The sequence below is a fragment of the Rhinopithecus roxellana genome, chromosome 5 (assembly GCF_007565055.1).
Source record: "Rhinopithecus roxellana isolate Shanxi Qingling chromosome 5, ASM756505v1, whole genome shotgun sequence".
NCBI lineage: Eukaryota > Metazoa > Chordata > Mammalia > Primates > Cercopithecidae > Rhinopithecus > Rhinopithecus roxellana.
Window position 1 is genome coordinate 39,055,286 of NC_044553.1, and position 18,345 is coordinate 39,073,630.

The 18,345-nt window shown below is 39.9% G+C and overlaps 1 protein-coding gene and 1 non-coding gene across 3 annotated transcripts in view; both read left to right on the plus strand.

Annotated features, from left to right (window-relative positions):
* TMOD3 (tropomodulin 3) overlaps nucleotides 1–12,431 on the plus strand; it is a 78,673-nt gene extending 66,242 nt beyond the window's left edge. For both annotated transcript variants that reach the window (XM_010361398.2, XM_030930957.1), the window contains 4 exons: nucleotides 300–407; nucleotides 3,724–3,867; nucleotides 5,436–5,580; nucleotides 11,966–12,431. In XM_010361398.2, coding sequence (XP_010359700.1) covers nucleotides 300–407; nucleotides 3,724–3,867; nucleotides 5,436–5,580; nucleotides 11,966–12,000 — 432 coding nt within the window. In that variant the 3' untranslated portion in view covers nucleotides 12,001–12,431. The remainder of the gene's footprint in view (nucleotides 1–299; nucleotides 408–3,723; nucleotides 3,868–5,435; nucleotides 5,581–11,965) is intronic.
* On the plus strand, nucleotides 10,408–10,509 carry LOC115897784. The gene has a single exon (XR_004057579.1). It is a non-coding gene; the product is annotated as a U6 spliceosomal RNA (small nuclear RNA).
* Nucleotides 12,432–18,345: the final 5,914 nt, after the last annotated feature.

Genomic DNA, 18,345 nt, shown 5'->3' on the forward strand with positions numbered 1-18,345 from the left:
AAATAAATAAATACATACATAAAAAGAATAATGAAAGGTGAGAATTTTTTTTAATCTAAGTGCTAGAGAAATGGTGATATGTGCTCTGCTCTGAGTCAGTAGTTTATGCAAATGCTCCATCATAGATAAGTCAGATAAATGTGGAGGAAGCTGCATTGTTTGTTTTCATTTGTAGACTAATTCTTATGAGTTTGTATAACTTCTGAATACATTTTAAAGCAAAAAAAAAAATTGATTAATGGAAACTAAATATAATGAAAATTGAAATGTAATAATGTTTTATATTATTGTCTTTCAAGAATATCCCAATTCCAACCCTAAAAGATTTTGCAAAGGCTTTGGAAACCAACACACATGTGAAATGTTTCAGTCTTGCAGCCACCCGGAGCAATGACCCTGTTGCTACTGTAAGTAAGCTACTTGAGAATATCAGAATTATGACACAACCAGGGTGTGTTACAGTGGTGATTTTTATGAATGAGATTTACCCCTTTTTTATAGTTAATCTTTTAGCTCACTATTAGGCAGTATATTACTTACCACCTTTTTCTGTTTATTTTTTCCTGTATTTCCTTCCTATGAATTTTTCCCCCTCCCAGCTTCCCCTTCCTTCCTATGAATGTTTTAAAACATAAATGGAATTATGTAGTGTATGCTGTTCCGCAACTTGATTTTTCACTCTGCGTTTTATCTTTAAAGTTTTGTTGTATCAATACATAGGGATCTACCACATTATTTTAACATCTTCAGAGGATTCCATTTATGGATCCTTAGTGGTGGATTTTTGTTAAATGCTTTTGCTGTGTCTCTTGAGATGATCATATGGTTTTTGTCCTTTATTCTGTCAGTATGGTGTGATTGACTTTTATATGTTGAACCAACCTTTCATTCCTGAGATAAATCCCACTTGATCATGGTATAAACCTTCTGTTTCACTTGGCTTTGAGAATATCACTCACTCCGTTGGGGACTCCCCTTACCTCAGTGGACGGTCCTTCTCAGAGCCCTGTACTGGTTTCTCCAATCTCTTCAACTTCTAAATATTGGAATGGCCCAGAATTTGGTCCTTCTTTTCTCAGTCTATATTGACTTCCTGGGTAATCTCAGAAATATATATATTATCTCCATATACTTGCTGATGCCTCCCAGTGTGATTATCTACAGTTTGTATCTCTCTCCTGAACTCTGTGTTCATGTTCAGCTACCTCCTCAGCAGCTTTACTTGGATGTCTAATTTACATCTTACATGTAAGTCCTTAACCAAACTCCTGACTTCCATCCTGTGCCTGCTTTTCTCTGCTCTTTTCTATCTTACTAAATGCAATTTCAATCTTTCATTGCTCAGCAAAAAAAAAAAAAAAATTATAATGGAATAATTCTTGACATCCATTTCTTGCAACCTTAAACATACTTTTAGCCTATCTTCAAAATATTTCAGAATCCAACCACTTCTCACCATTTTCACAACTACCACCTTGACCCAAGCCACCATCTTTTCCCACCTGGATTATTGCAACAGCCTCCTAATTGAGTTACCTTCATCTATTTTACCTACCCCAAAGTCAATTCTTTACATAGCACCAAGAGTGATTCTTTAAAACTTAAATTATCTCATTCCTATTCAGAGAACCCTGTAGCAGCTTCCCATCTCATTAATAGTAAAAATCAAAATCTTTCAGTGGCCTTATAAGGCTTCACATAAGTCAACCTCATCTCCTTTACTTGCCCTTTCTTTCATTCTACTCTAGCCATACAGCCTTCTTCAACATGCCATGTGGACTCCCAAATCAGAGCCTGTACCTTTGTTCCTTCTGCCTTGAACTTTCTTCCTAAAATAATCCACATAACTTCGCCTTATCACTTTGACTCTTTGCTCAAAAGTCACCTTCTAGGTGAGGCTTTTCCTGACTATGCCATATAAAATACCAACCCCACTTCCACCCCCAGTACTCCCCCTCTACCCTATTGTGCCTTTTTTCTTTTTACCCTCTAACATTGCACTTTGCTTACTTTTATTATCTGCGTCCCTCCCCAGCTAGAAGGAACATTCTGCCAGGCAGGGACCAATATGTTTTATTTCTGAATCTCTAGAACAGGGCTAATCAAATAATAGGCCATCAGTAATATTTGAATAAATGTATGGATAAGGGATTTGTTCCAGGTCACATAGCTAGTTATTGCTAATAGAAAGGACAAGTGTGTAGATATCAGCCACAGTTTTCTGTAGTATCTCTACCCCCTATTGCCTTTCCTTTAACTTTAAGCTTGGTCTTACCCATATTTTCTGTAGTTTAAGCTTGCTTTTGATCCCCCTACAGGGCTGTTTTATATGAACTCATGATCATTCTTCTTTTTTCTTTCTCTTTCCTTCCTCTCCTTCCTTCCCTTCTTCTCTCTTCCTGCCTCTCTGTCTCTTTCTCTTTCCTTCCCAGTCTTCCTCCTCTTTCTTTTTTCACTTGTAGGCTTCTGTTAATTAATCAATATGGTGTTTATTAAGCACTGAGTCAAATGTCTAACACTGTGCCATATCCTATGAGAAATGAAACAGAAGCAGATTGAAGACATACCATTACTTGAGGAATTTAGTATTTCATTAGCCCCTTCTTCTCAATGGCCTTTGTGCTCTTCTGGTTCTGGTTATCTGTGTTCTTTTCTGGCCTTCTGCCTTGACCACTTCTTTTGGCCCCTGCCTTGGAAATTAGTACATAATTTACCCTCATTTTGGCTTCACATGGTCCAGCTACAGCAAGACCCAAATAAGAAAAGATGTTCCAGGGACATTGATGAAGTTGGTCTGACACAGAAACTGATAGAGTGAGAGAGACAGAAGAAAGAAGCATGAAGTAGGGAATGAGGAGTAGAGAATGTCACCAACAGGGAATTACATGTGACCAAAAAATCTAAAGATTATGACAGGGTGCATATGAAAAATAGGTACAGGCCAGGTGGAGTAGCTCACAACTGTAATCCCAGCACTTTGGGAAGTCGAGGTGGGTAGACTGCTTGAGCCCAGGAGTTTGAGACCAGCCTGGGCAACATGGTGAAACCCCATCTCTACAAAAAATACAAAAATTAGCCAGGCATGGTGGTGCACAACTGTAGTCTCAGCTACTCAGGAGGCAGAGGTGGGAGGATCAGTTGAGCCCAGGAGGCAGAGGTTGCAGTGAGCTGTGATCATGCCACTGCACTCCAGCCTGGGTGACAGGGCAAGACCCTGTCTCAAAAAAAAAAAAAAAAAAGAAAAAGAAAAGTAGATATAGTCATCCATGGGTTCAACCAACTTCAGATAAAAAATATTTGGAAAAAAAAATTCTATGAATTTCTAAAAGCAAAATCTGAAGTTGCTGTATGCCAGGTACTGTGTTGAATCCACAAAAATGAAGTGATGTGTAGGCATTGTATTAGGTATATTAAGTGACCTAGAGATAATGAAAAGTATACAGGAGGATGTGTGCAGGTTGTATGCAAATACTATGCCATTTTATATAAGGCAGTTGAGCATCTGAAGATTTTGGTATCTGCAGGTGGTCCTGGAACGAATCCCCAATGAGTACTGAGGGACAACTGTACCTGTGAGAGCTATGGGCTACTGTGTCAAACTGAAACAACTGATGACAAACATTAAGGCAGTTATGTTAATTAATATATTTGTTTATGACATGTACAATATGTAGTAGGTACTGTATCAAATTTTAATCTCTTAATATTTTCTTTAATTTCTAGGCTTTTGCAGAAATGCTGAAAGTGAACAAAACTTTGAAGAGCTTAAATGTGGAGTCCAACTTTATCACAGGAGTTGGGATTCTGGCACTGATTGATGCTTTAAGAGATAATGAAACCCTGGCAGAGCTCAAGATTGACAATCAGGTCAATGTTCTACAATAATAACGTCGAGGAAGCTACAGTCCACACTGCTATGTAGGGCTTGGCGACTCAGGATAGGGATGGGAGGAGGGCTGTCAGGGATCCCTGTTGAAAGATGCTGGGCTGAATGGAGAGCGGACATTTGGGGTATCTAGAAGATTAATGTATATAACAGTGTATACAATGTAAAGGTGTATACTCTCCCTAGATCATTTTAAGAGAATTTAGATGGCTATCTAGTTTGAGAGGACTCTTACCTGTGACCTAGTCCACCTTCCAATTTTTCAGCTCTGTGCTGGCAAGGTCCACATTGTAGGGTCTTTGTAAGTAAGAGGCAGAGAGATACATGTTAGCAATGTTTCCATCCAGAGTAGCTATTAATTTTTTTATTTGAAAAAATAACTCCAGTTATTTGAAAAAATATTTGGTAAATGTCTCCTTCAGTCCTTCAAAGTAAATAACTTTTGTAAACTATGAAGGTAGAAAAGAGGATTATGTCTTAAAATTTAACCCAGTGCTTCTTAATCCATGTTTTTAATTTTTTATTGAGATATAATTACATACAGTAAAATTCACTTTTTTAAAAAGTATACAGCTAAATGGTTTTTAGTATATTTGTGGAGTTTTGCAGCCGTTACCACTAATTCCAGAACATTTTCATTACCCCACAAAGAAACCCCATACCCTTTAGCAGTCACTCCCCATTCACCACTCTCACCAGGCTCTGGCAATCACTCATCCACTTTCTGTTTCTTAGGATTTGCCTATTCTGGACAGCTTGTATCTGGGGAATCAAACAATATGTGATCTTTTTGTGACTGGCTTCTTTCACCTAGCATAATGTTCTGGAGGTTCATCTGTATTGTAGCATACATCAGTACCTCGTTCTTTTATGACTGAATAATATTCTATTCCATTTGGGGTGTGTCCACGTATGGGCCACTAGAAATAATACTGCTATGAGCATTCATTACAAACTCTTATATGGACATAGATTTTCATTTCTCTGTATAGCTAGGAGTGTAATTGCTGGGTCACATGGTAACTCTATGTTTAACTTTTTGAGCAGCAGCCAAACAGTTTTCCACAGTAGCTGTACTAGTTTACATTCCTCCCAGCAATGTCCCCATTTTTCCACATTCTTGCCAACACTTGTTATTATCTATCTTTTTTATTATACTTATCCTAGTGGGTAGAAGTGTATCTCATTGTAGTAATTCACACTTTTTTTATGTCTGTATGATCATATTACTGAACTTTAAAAAGTTTATTTTGTGTGTGTGCACGTGTAAAGTTCCAGGGGGGCTGTGGTGATGATGGGGTCAGTGGGTGAAATCAGCTTCCTGTGACAATCATTTCATAACTTTAAGTGACCAGTTTTCTACAACAAGCAGTTTGTTCTCAGTTACAAATCAGTCCTTGGAACTACTGAACTATGTATATGTTGTAGGAATTGGGAACATTTTTTAAAGATATCAAAGAATCAGCATGTGCTTGAATGTCTTAATATACCTAGAAAAGTATTTTGATCTAGTTTATTAATATTGTTCTTTTTTTTCTAATTATTCCAGAGGCAGCAGTTGGGGACAGCTGTAGAATTGGAAATGGCCAAGATGCTTGAGGAAAATACAAATATCCTTAAATTTGGATATCAGTTTACACAGCAGGGACCACGAACCAGGGCAGCTAATGCTATAACAAAAAACAATGACTTAGGTAAGACATAGACAGTATCGATCGAGTTTCTGGGTTCTATCATAAGCTAATGTATTGAGGGAACTTCTTTCCCTCTTACGAATAAATTCTAGCAAAAGTTATTTGGCCTTTGTTTCTAAAATCTGCATGGTCCTTTTTATACCGATTGAATTCTAGTTCAATTAAAGTGAGGGTGTTGTGATGATTGGGTCAATGGGTAAAGTCAGCTTCCTGTGACAAGCATATTTCATAGTTGTAAGTAACCAGTTTTCTACAACAAACAATTTGTTCTCAGTTACAAATCAGTCCTTGGAACTATTGAAACAAAGATTTCAACATTAAAGGAAAGTTTTTTTGCCCTTTTAATCAGAGACCCAGCTAGAAATTCAGTTTTGTATGATAGAATATGGAATATAGAAATATATAAAATAGAGAATAATTATATTTCTCACCCGGGTTTTTTTGTTGTTGTTGTTGTGAGACGGAGCCTCACTCTGTTGCCAGGCTGGAGTGCAGTGGCACCATCTCGGCTCACTGCAACCTCCGCCTCTGGGGTTCAAGTGGTTCGCTTCCCTCAGCCTCCCAAGTAGCTGAGACTACAGGTGTGCACCACCATGCCCAGCTAATTTTTGGGTGGTTTTTTTTGGGTTTTTTTTTTTTTTTTTTTTTTTTGGTTTTCTTTGAGACAGAGTCTTGCTCAGTCGCCCAGGCTGGAGTGCAGTGGCATAATCTCAGCTCACTGCAAGCTCCACCTCCCGGGTTCACGCCATTCTCCTGCCTGAGCCTCCCAAGTAGCTGGGACTACAGGCGCCTGCCACCATGCCCGGCTAATTTTTTTTTTTTTTTTGTATTTTTAGTAGAGACGGGGTTTCATCATGTTAGCCAGGATGGTCTTGATCTCCTGACCTTGTGATTCACCCACCTCGGCCTCCCAAAGTGCTGGGATTACAGGCGTGAGCCACCGCACCTGGGCCCTCACCCAGGTTTTGTAGTCTGGTATGTAGGTGTTTGCTCATCTAACAGGACTGTTGTGAAACTGTCTTCTCGCTGCATACATCTAGGTCAGTAATCTCTCATTCTCCTGTGGTTCCTGTTTAATTGCTTGAGGCTTGTGGCTTCTGTTTGAAATAGACTTTCCAGCCAAGGCTGAATTAAAGAATATGGTGCTTAGAATTTTATTTCTACATGTTTCCAAAAGTTGATTCTTTTAAACTAGGATGTTTGCCATTGAAGTATTTTTAAAGATGCCTTTTAGAAAAGAAGTAAAACAAGACTTCTCAAAAGGAGTGACATTTCAAAGTGTTGCCATTCTCTTAAGCTTCAGCCATATTTGAGTTTGCATTCTGTAAAAGTTTCTGGAGCAGGAAAAAAATAGCACTTCATTTCTTTATTCCAGATCACTGTGGAAAATATTAGCTCAACTCTTTCTGTCCTTTGTATCACTATGGTTTCCCAGAGGAGATGTTAGCTGCTTGCTTTTGAAAATAGAAAATTGAGTTGGCCAGGCGCAGTGGCTCAAGCCTGTAATCCCAGCACTTTGGGAGGCCGAGACGGGTGGATCACGGGGTCAGGAGATCGAGACCATCCTGGCTAACACTGTGAAACCCCGTCTCTACTACAAAATACAAAAAACTAGCCGGGCGAGGTGGCGGGCGCCTGTAGTCCCAGCTACTCGGGGGGCTGAGGCAGGAGAATGGCGGGAACCCGGGAGGCGGAGCTTGCAGTGAGCTGAGATCCGGCCACTGCACTCCAGCCTGGGCCATAGAGCGAGACTCTGTCTCGAAAAAAAAAAAAGAAAATAGAAAATTGGTGTGTTTTGGTGTATTGTTGATTCCAAATGTAGTTTGCAAAGTCATGCTAATTGTTTTAGTATTGGTTCACTAGTTAGCTTCTATTTTTTCCTTCAGGCATTTAATTTTGCTTCTTAGAGCAGTGTTTTAAGAGAACTTCGTAAAGAAGTTCTAGCTGGACTTCATAAATAATTGGAGAGCTTTAAAAACACATAGATTATTGGCTTAAAATGACTTTCTTCACCCCAAAAAGTTGGTTGACCAGGGCCTCACGACCATCACATAACCCTACTTTGATGGATAAAGAAGCCAAGTGCTCTGTTGAATGTTTACTTTGTTCTCATTAGTGCACTACACAGCCACGAGGTACAGATACTGTTGTTCTCTTGTTATGCATGATAAGTTGAGACTCAAAGAAGTTAACTAACTTGCCAAAAAACACACTACAGAAAAGTGACAGAGCGAATTTCCTTAGAGGTTCTGATTTAGTCTATGATGGGATTTGGGTTGAAGTCATTTCACACTCAGAAACCCTGGCTTGTTTCTCCAGTGTTGAGTGGATATTTGAGTTTCTGAGTTCATCATTGTTATACGTCTTAAGCAGGTGTGCCCCATATGTCCTCTACTTAACACAGCATTTGTCCTATTTTTTAAATTGCCTTTTACTTAGAAAATTAATTATATGTAATAGTCTTACTTCCAAAGACTAGATGCTTTTTGAGGGCAGGGACTATGTTGTTGGCAGGGGCCATGTCCAACTATCGAATCCCAACTCTCTTAAAACCATGCCTGACACACAATAGGTACTTAAGAAAACTGGGTTAAGTGAATAAATAAGTGGTAGAATTTGAACTCTCTCAAAGTTACAATTTTCTGGTACCTAAATGGCCACAAACTAAGCCAGAAGTATCCTCCATTTTTCCTCTCCTTGGAAACCAACTTAACAAGCCCCAACCAGCTCTGTTACTTACCTCCCTCCAGGAGGCAAGTGATTCCAGCAACTGTCCCTCCAGGAGCAGTACAGTGAATGCCCATAAATGTCATGGCAGGGGTGCTGACCTTTGCAAGGCTTCAGCAGTTGTGCTTTTTTGTGAAGCCTGTTTTGGTAGGCATTTTGCCTGCATTTCTGTAAGGAAAGAAATGTACAGTGTTAGAGTGAGGGAGATTTGGGCAAATGAAAACCACTTCCTAGACTGCTTTATGTTGGCACTGAGCAATTGAATAGCTGTGCACAGTGGGGTGTTATAGAGGAAGAGAAGGCCATGTTGAAGAAGCTGTGTTCTGACCCAAAGCAGAATCGAGAGAAAGCAAGCAGCTTTGTGCTGGGAACTCTGTAGACTCCCACTTAAACGCTGTTTCATTCTGATCCAAACTACATTTTCAGACGTGGGTCTCAGGCATGAAATGACAATAAACACATTTCTGGATAGGGCAATTATAGATAAAAGTTCAAATTTGAGAGCAAGCAAGTTATTTATGTGCTGATGACAGCCTGTGGATTTTAAGAACTGACTCTTATATCATGATGCTGGCTCCAGAATAAACTTTCAATAAGTACTTGTTGTTTAAAGCTAACATTTAAAAAGTGATATCAGCAAATCAAGGCTGGGTGTAGTGGCTCACGCCCGTAATCCAAGCACTTTGAGAGACCCAGATGGATAGATCACCTGAGGTCAGGAGTTTGAGACCACCCTGGCCAACATGATGAAACTAAAAATAAAAAATTAGCCAGGTGTGGTGGCAGGTGCCTGTAATCCTAGCTACTCAGGAGGCTGAGGCATGAGAATTGCTTGAACCCGGGAGGCAGAGGTTGCAGTGAACCGAGATTGCACCACTGCACTCCAGCCTGGACGACAGGGTGAGACTTTTGTCTTAAAAAAAAAAAAAAAGTGATATCAGCAGATTTAAGAGGGAGTGTTGGTAGAATACACTAAAATTACATGGTTAAAGAACTTGGATTTATTTGGATTTTATGCAGGAAGTGTTTCAGAGCCATTAGAGACCACTGGATACATGATTAAGATACTTTAAAAAAAAAAAAACACTGCCCTTATTGCTCTTTTAGAGTTAGAAAATGAGGTTAGTTAGGACATTCGCAGTTAACTAATGATGATGTATTGACAACTTATGTCAGTGGAGTGTGTTTTGGAAAGAAATTGGACCAGATCCAATGAATTGTTAATAGGGCAAAATTTATAAGCCTGCCATCTAGAGGATGAGTTGAGGAATTGCTGGAAGGTAACAGGTGAGCACCAGGTGAGAAAGAGGAGGCAGAAATGGCCCGTTGCCCCATTGTCCTCTGCTGTGCACACAGCAGCAGCAGCTTCTCGTTCTTCCACTCAGCTTAACTTTTTTTCAGCTGTATACTCTGACCTCTGCCTAGTAGATAAAGATGGAAAGTCTGAAGACCATGTTTTCTGACATACTGGTCTCAGCAGCCTGATATGTGCTAATACAAAAGAGATAATCAAAGAACAATACTTGAAACTTGTACAGAATCTCCTGGGCATATAGTTCTTTTTCACCTTGTAGAGGGGGCTTTATCAGATCTTTGAGTTCTGATTTTGATAACATCGTTCCCTCTCTCATTGTTTTCTTAGTCTCAGCTATTCATTGAAATAATTCTACCTACTCTCCATCTCTCCAGCTAAGAAGTGTCACAGCTGTAACAGCAAAGAGGTTCTATGGTATACATGCAATATTCTACTTACCTTTGAGTCTCACATTACTATCTTTACACTAGCTAACTACATATTCCATTTTCTAGACCTTTTTTGTTTGCTGCACTCTCTCCTTTTTTATAGCATGCATTTTAGCATCTGAAGTGGTATGCCAATAACATTCAAACCCTGCTGCAATTCAAAATTTTATTCGAAATGTTCTACCCTAAAGAATTATCTGAAGTTTGCCTTTCAGACATGTCTATATGTTTCAGAGATCTATATACATGATTTGATATTTGAGGGCTCAAGTCTCCATTTAATTTTTTTTTTTTGATACTTCAGTGAACACATGAAACTTGTCCTTGTTAGCATGGATTAAAATTAGAGTCAGTTGCTTGCTTTGACGGCACATACACTAAAATTGGAATGATACAGAGAAGATGAGCATGGCCCCTTGCAAGGATGACACACACATTAATGAAGCAATCCCTATTTTTATTGAGTTCTGGCAAAAATAAATAAATAAAATAAACTTAGAGTCGGGCAAACTTAATTAGATAAATATAAGAATGTTCGTGAGAACCTGATACTTTAGTCCTCCTGGTTTTATTTTCAAGCGAGCACCCATCCTATGGCTGAACAAGATTTTATATACGTCATCTGAACGTGTGGTCTTACCTATTAAAGGCTGACAAACAGAAGCCAGCAGTCAGAGTAGCACAAGAGCAGAGTATCTATGGCCTGGCCAGGACACCAGGTGCACCTGTTGGCTTCTAGTTCCTCTGTCAAACAGCCAATTTAGGCCAAAATACATACTACAGAAGTGACAGAGCTATGATTCACTCTATTTGTCACCAACTCTGGAACGTGTGGTTTTTGTCCTCTCTAGGAGCTGGCCACAGGCTGAGAGTCCTGAATTGGTGGCATTCAGTGAATGCTGTCTAGTAGCTGATAGGTGAGAGTGCAGGTAGCAAGATTGGAAGTTGAAGACCTTGTTCTGCTGCTAGAGAACACCTCTGAGTAGTTTGGCATCACCAGTCCAGGAAGAGGCTGGTAGTCTCAGATACATACATGTACCATTCTTTGCTGCATAAGCTGAGCGAGTTGGCCACTTAGGCAGCCAAAGTTTATGGTAGCCAGAAGTGATTGCGCCATATTACCAGGGTCTGAGATTTTCATTACTTTGCATTTGTTGTTTTATCAGACCCTGAACTGGTTTATTTTACAGGAAGCAAGAGAAGGAAAATTCAGAAAGCAGTAGCAAATCACTTACCTATAAAAATGACAAAAATGTTTTTGGTATATTCTTTTACAGCCTAAGGAAATACATTGTAGTGTCTAATCAGGAGAGCATGCAAATAGCTACTTTTAATATGTTCTAACCCCAGCTGCCCGAATGTCACTTCAAAATTTAACACACTAATTTATTAGCTGTTTTTTTAAACCTGAGTGTGTACTTTTTCAATAAACAAATGACTTGGGCTGGGCGCAGTGGCTCACACCTATAATCCCAGCACTTTGGGATGCTGAGGCAGGCAGACCACTTGAACCCAAGAGTCCGAGACCAGCCTGGGCAAGATAGTGAGACCTAATCTCTGTTTGATTAATAAAATAAATTACAAAGTTAAAAATAAAAACAAATGACTTGTAGATGATTGCTGACCTTTCTGTTTTAGATTTCTAGTGCTGCTGCTGTGTAAGCACAGCTATGAGTTGTTGAGCTTAGGGATGTAGTTCTTGTTTTGAAGCCCCTTGGTTCTCAACAAGTAAATGACAGTGGTGAATGATGGGAAGTAGGTTTTGTTTTTTTAATTAATGGTCATGTGAACTGGAAATGGACGTTTCAGTTTTGTAGAACTTACAACTTATGCAGAAACTTGCTTGTTATAAGCAAGTTACCATTGTAAAAACTAATAGGAATTTCTAACATAGTTTCTTTTATTTTTCTCATAGTGCGCAAGAGACGAGTTGAAGGAGATCACCAGTAAGTCTGCCAAGGTGTAATCGTTGGAAGACTTCAGAAGATCACCAAGGGTTCATGTTGGTGACATCAGATGTAAAATTTTCCTAGGTAGAAGGGAAAAGACTGGAAAAATTATTTTAGTGACATGCATTTTTTTTATTTTTTAGTTTAAGTTGTTATCAGTTTCAAATTGTAAAATCAATAATGTCATATTTTATATTCTGAAACATTTCTACTTTCTGCTGAAATCAATTTTAATTTAGTTTAATTGAATGATTTATGATGAATCTTGAGCAAAAAAATACAATTGTAAAAAATTTCACAGGTCATTTATGTAGAATAATTTGAACATTGTGAGGACCAATCTTTTTTAAATCAAAAGGGATATTGCTGGTATCAGAATTGTTATTGCTTCATTTAGACATAAAACACTTCAGTGTTTTCTTCACTCCATGACCTGGAGACTTTTCTAAATTTTTAAAAATTTTTTAAAATACATGAACTTTGCAAGGGTGTGATTTTTCTCTATGAAGAGAACAAAATGCCAGAATTTTAAAACAGTTGACTCAAAATCTGGTCATCTGTGTTGGAGCTAAAGCAAGTCTCCAGGGAGAGAGGGTGGTCATCTGTGCATTCCAGTTTACTGCACTTCTCTGATGAGACACAGCAACACCCAGGTTTTCTTAAAACAAAGTCATCAGCTTTGCTAGGTTACATACTTTGTTTAAAAGTATAGTGAGGTCGGCCGGGCGCGGTGGCTCAAGCCTGTAATCCCAGCACTTTGGGAGGCCGAGACGGGCGGATCACGAGGTCAGGAGATCGAGACCATCCTGGCTAACACGGTGAAACCCTGTCTCTACTAAAAAATACAAAAAACTAGCCGGGCGAGGTGGCGAGCGCCTGTAGTCCCAGCTACTCCGGAGGCTGAGGCAGGAGAATGGTGGGAACCTGGGAGGTGGAGCTTGCAGTGAGCTGAGATCTGGCCACTGCACTCCAGCCTGGGCAACAGAGCAAGACTCCGTCTCAAAAAAAAAAAAAAAAAGTATAGTGAGGTCTAAGTTCATTCCAGTGTTTCATTTTAATAAAGTGAGCGTTATTAAATTTTTGTGAAAGCTAATAGTAAAAAATAAAAGCTGTTTTCTCCACCCCCCCCCCCAAAAAAAAAAAGGTATACAGCCAACTCTTAATTATGTAGGGTAAGAGAAAAAAGAAAACTGTTAAACAATGAAATCAAAGATAATAAATATGATAGAGTTCCAGTAGGAGGCACTTGCAAAAACAGTTGTTTAAACTGATGGTTACTGTAAGTCAATTGGAAGCTAGCATATATGTGAATTACTTGGTGTTACACAGTATCAAGAAGTTCCTATTTGCAGTGCAGAATTGCATACAGTATTTAATCACTGCTACAGATCTTCCAGCCAAGAAGGAAAACTGCTATTCTTCATGAATCTGATTTTTAGTATATGCTTCCTTTCATCTTATACTTTCGTCCATATTTATAAAAGTCATTTCTATAATAAAAGCAGTCTTTCTTGCTCAAAGTATTAAAGTGAACAATTGAACTAGAGTACTGTGGTCGGGAGACTGATTTGAGACTGCAGAGCTGATGCTGGTGGGAAGAGGATCTGGACTTGTGTTCATGTTCTGTCTCAGGGCAGCCCCTGGAGCAGGAGATGGCAGAGGCATTTACAGCTGCAGAAAACAGGGAGGAATGGAATCTGAGGTAACCTTGGCCTCAAAATTCAGGCCTGGCCGTATCATTTACAGAGATGTTTCTGAAGGGAAAAATCTCATTTCTGAGGGAGCCAAGGTGGCTAATCATTATTAATTTTTTTTAACTTTTTGGGCTGGGCACAGTGGCTCATGCCTGTAATCCCAACACTTTGGGAAGCCAAAGTGTCAGGAGTTCGAGACCAGCCTGGCCAACATGGTGAAACCCTGTCTCTACTAAAAATCAAAAAATTAGCCGGGTGTGGTGGTGCACACCTGTAATCCCAGCTACTCGGGAGGCTGAGGCAGGAGAATCGCTTGAACCTGGGAGATGGAGGTTGGAGTGAGCCGAGATAGTACCACTGCACTGCTGTCTGGGCAACAGAGCAAGACTGTCTCAAAAAAAAAAAAAAAAAAAAAACCAAAAAAACTTTTTGAAATTGAATTGCCATATGTCTGCTATTTTGGCTTGGGCTGGACAGTTTATCTAACAGGCAAGGCAGCTTCTTGTGTGCTATGGTAATAAGCCTTCTTAATAGGCTAAGCTTCCCTCATAAGAACTGTGATAGTTTCTTTGTTTTTTTTGTTTTGGTTTGGTTTGGTTTTTTTGGTTTTGTTTTGTTTTGTTTTTTTAAATCAATATCCAATGTTTTATAGGGGCCAAAGATTAACTTGCACTATTCCCTGTCAGTTAAAGGCCACTGATATTTTTCTAAGTTAGCAAGGCTCACTTGCTTGCTTTCTTGCCTCCCTTCCTCCATCCCTCTCCCTTCCGACTTTCTCTGTTTCCCTATTTCTCTCCCTCCCTCTCTTCTTCTCCCCTCTTCCCCTCCCCCGACCCATATGCAGCTTTTTGATTGTACTTGGTTTTATAGAGACTGCACAGTTCCAGCAAGATTGAGAGTCAGACATGGAGCAGGCATCTCAGGCTACCAGAAAGAATTGGTCACCTAGACTTTCAGTCAGGCATCCTCGTTTGCATTGTCCTGTAAGTCAATCCGTTGATAACTAGTACCCCCTTCATCCCTTAAGTTTTTTGTTTTTTTTTAATATAGGTAAGTGGGACTCTACCTAGAATTTTGCATCATACTTATGGGTAATACCTTTTTCCTTTTTTATTTATCGAAGCATGAAGTTGAGTATTTTGCTTGTACCATTTCAATTCTGCATTATAATAGTTCATTGTATAACTGAAAGAAAGGATTTCTTCATAAGTAACATTAAATATGAACATTCATCCAATTGAATATAGAAAATCTTTCCAAAAGTGTAAGGGAGAAAAATCATGTTTACTTCAGTCTTTAAAAATCTGGCACCTCTTAGTAACTTTCAGTATTTCTAAATTGCTCTAAAATTTTATAATAAATAGATTAAGGTTTTGCAGTAATCTTAATTTTTAAGCCAAAGGTTTTCTGAGACCTTAGGTTTTGTAGTCTAACCAGCTTATCTGGTTCTGTAAAAGAATATTCTTTGTGTTTTTAAATTGCTATTTTTAAAAAAGCTTTTTATTACCCATTTTATAAAATGTTATACTCATATTTGTCTGAATTTTCCCAATATTCCTACATGAAATTGTATGTATTAAAAACTCAATATTAGTGGCAAATATTAATACTATTAAAATGGATTTTGGTGCTATATTCTTATAGCTAAAGCCTAGTAGAAGTCTCAAGAATAGGTGAAATACACTTTCAAAGGTTGCCTGTCATTAAAAGACCAAATAAGCATTTTTGTATTAAATAAATTAGCAGTTGGTTAAAGACTTCGAGGAGAGTTAGTTTGGTCATTTAATTGCGATTTCATGTTATTTGAATGAAATAACCCACATCCTTGCCTTGTATAAGAGATGCACTCTGGAGATGTTACATGTAAATAGACCTTTATAAATTGTTTTCCAGTTGACCAAGTATCTGTTGTGTTTTCATTTAAAAAGAGGATTCCATGACATAATAAGAATTATTTTTAAAAATGTTTGGGGCGGCCAGGCGCGGTGGCTCAAGCCTGTAATCCCAGCACTTTGGGAGGCCAAGATGGGCGGATCACGAGGTCAGGAGATCGAGACCATCCTGGCTAACACGGTGAAACCCCATCTCTACTAAAAAAAAATACAAAAAACTAGCCGGGTGAGGTGGCGGGCGCCCGTAGTCCCAGTTACTCGGGAGGCTGAGGCTCCGGAGAATGGCAGAAACCCGGGAGGCGGAGCTTGCAGTGAGCTGAGATCCGGCCACTGCACTCCAGCCTGGGCGACAGAGTGAGACTCTGTCTCAAAAAAAAAAGTGTTTGGGGCTGGGCGCAGTGGCTCATGCCTGTAATCCTAGCACTTTGGGAGGCCGAGGCGGGCAGATCACCTGAGGTTGAGAGTTCGAGACCAGGCTGACCAACATGGAGAAACCCTGTCTCTACTAAAAATACAAAATTAGCCAGGCGTGGTGGCACACACCTGTTATCTCAGCTACTTGGGAGGCTGAGGCAGGAGAATTCCTCGAACCTGGGAGGCAGTGGTTGCGGTGAGCCAAGGTCGCACCATTGCACTCCAGCCTGGGCAACAGGAGTGAAACTCCATCTCAAAAAAAAAAAAAAAAGTTTTGATAAAATGTTACTTATATCATGTTGTACATTATATCTAACTTTTGCTGTCTTTAAAATAAGATGACAGCATTTATGGAGTTTTATAAAATCTTACATTTTAGAGTCTGTGTTCCCAGGGCTGCCTCACTTTTTCCCTATAAAACCAGGAACCATTGCTAACCTCCCAGCAGATGCAAGGATCATGCTTTCTCTGGAGTCCTTAGTCACTTCCATTCTTTGCAAGTTTAGTGCTGCCCAACTTCACTCATTCTACAGTGCTACTGCACTTCGAATGTATTGACCCATGGCACCCAAGAGAAGCAAACATATGGATGCACTAGAGACAACTCGGGTTGCTGCTCTCAGTTAAGGGCCGTGAGTTTTTGGGGTCTAAGTATCTGTAAAATTACCCTTTCCATCAGCATTCACTGATCATTAATGTTTCTGGATATTTCTTACCCTGAGACTTGCTTACCAACAAATCAAAGAAACTCTTCACTAATTATTTTTAAATTGAGAAAATAGTATTCAGAGGCAAAGACTTCTATATTCTTTTTTGAGACTGAGTCTCACTCTGTTGCCCAGGCTGGAGTGCAGTGGTGTGATCTCAGCTCACTGCAACTTCCACCTCCTAGGTTCAAGTGATTCTCCTGTCTCAGCTTCCCAAGTAGCTGGGATTACAGGCGTCCGTCACCATGCCTGGATAATTTTTTGTATTTTTAGTAGAGACGGGGTTTCACCATGTTGGTGGGGCTGGTCTCAAACTGACCTCAGGTTATCCGCCCACCTCAGCCTCCCAAAGTGCTGGGATTATAGGCTTAAGCCACCACACCCAGCCTTATTCTTTTTTTTTTTTTTTTTTTTCCTGAGACGGAGTCTCGCTCTGTCGCCTAGGCTGGAGTGCAGAGGCCGGATCTCAGCTCACTGCAAGCTCCGCCTCCCGGGTTCACGCCATTCTCCTGCCTCAGCCTCCCGAGTAGCTGGGACTACAGGCGCCTGCCACCGCGCCCGGCTAGTTTTGTGTGTGTGTGTGTGTGTGTGTGTGTTTTGAGACAGAGTCTCGCTCTGTCGCCCAGGCTGGAGTGCAGTGGCCGGATCTCGGCTCACTGCAAGCTCCGCCTCCCGGGTTTACGCCATTCTCCTGCCTCAGCCTCCCGAGCAGCTGGGACTACAGGCGCCCGCCACCTCGCCCGGCTAGTTTTTTTTTTTTTTTTTTTTTTTTTTGTATTTTTTAGTAGAGACGGGGTTTCACCGTGTTAGCTAGGATGGTCTCTATCTCCTGACCTCGTGATCCGCCCGTCTCGGCCTCCCAAAGTGCTGGGATTACAGGCTTGAGCCATGTGCCCGGCCTTTATTCTTGTAATTTAATTTGGTCATTCTTTCTTAGATCTACAGATTGAACATCCCTAATTGAAAACTTTGAGTACTAACATAGTGCTCAAAGGAAATGCTTATTGGAGCATTTAGAATTTCAGATTTTCAGATTAGGGATGCTGAACTGGTATAATGCCCTGTATTTCAAAATCCAAAATAATTTGAAATCTGAAACACTTACAGTCCCAGCATTTTGGATAAGGGATACTCAACCTGTATTGATTTTTCTCCACTATAATTCAGTTCTGTAAGTTCTTCCCTACAAAAAAGAAATGAATTAGAAATTTTATAATAAAACATATATTTTATTAATTTTAAACCCTATCTTGCAGTCTAATTGTTCAGAAAGGTCAACCTAGAAAAAAGACATGGCTAAGTAAACTATTGTAAGCTATAACTAAGTATTTTGGAAAGCCTTCATTAACACATGAAGAATTTTGGCCAAGCACTGTCTGTGTCTTATGCCTGTAATCCTCACTTTGGAAAGCCGATGCCGACGGATCACTTGAGCTCAGGCGTTTGAGACCAACCTGGGTAACATGGCAAAACCCCATCTCTACAAAAAGTACAAAAATTATCTGGGTGTGGTGGTGCATGCCTGTAGTCACATCTACTTAGAAGACTGAGGCAGCAGAAGTGCTTGAGCCTGGGAAGTGGAGGTTGCAGTAAGATGAGATCATGCCGCCGCACTCCAGCCTGGGCGATGAGAGTGAAA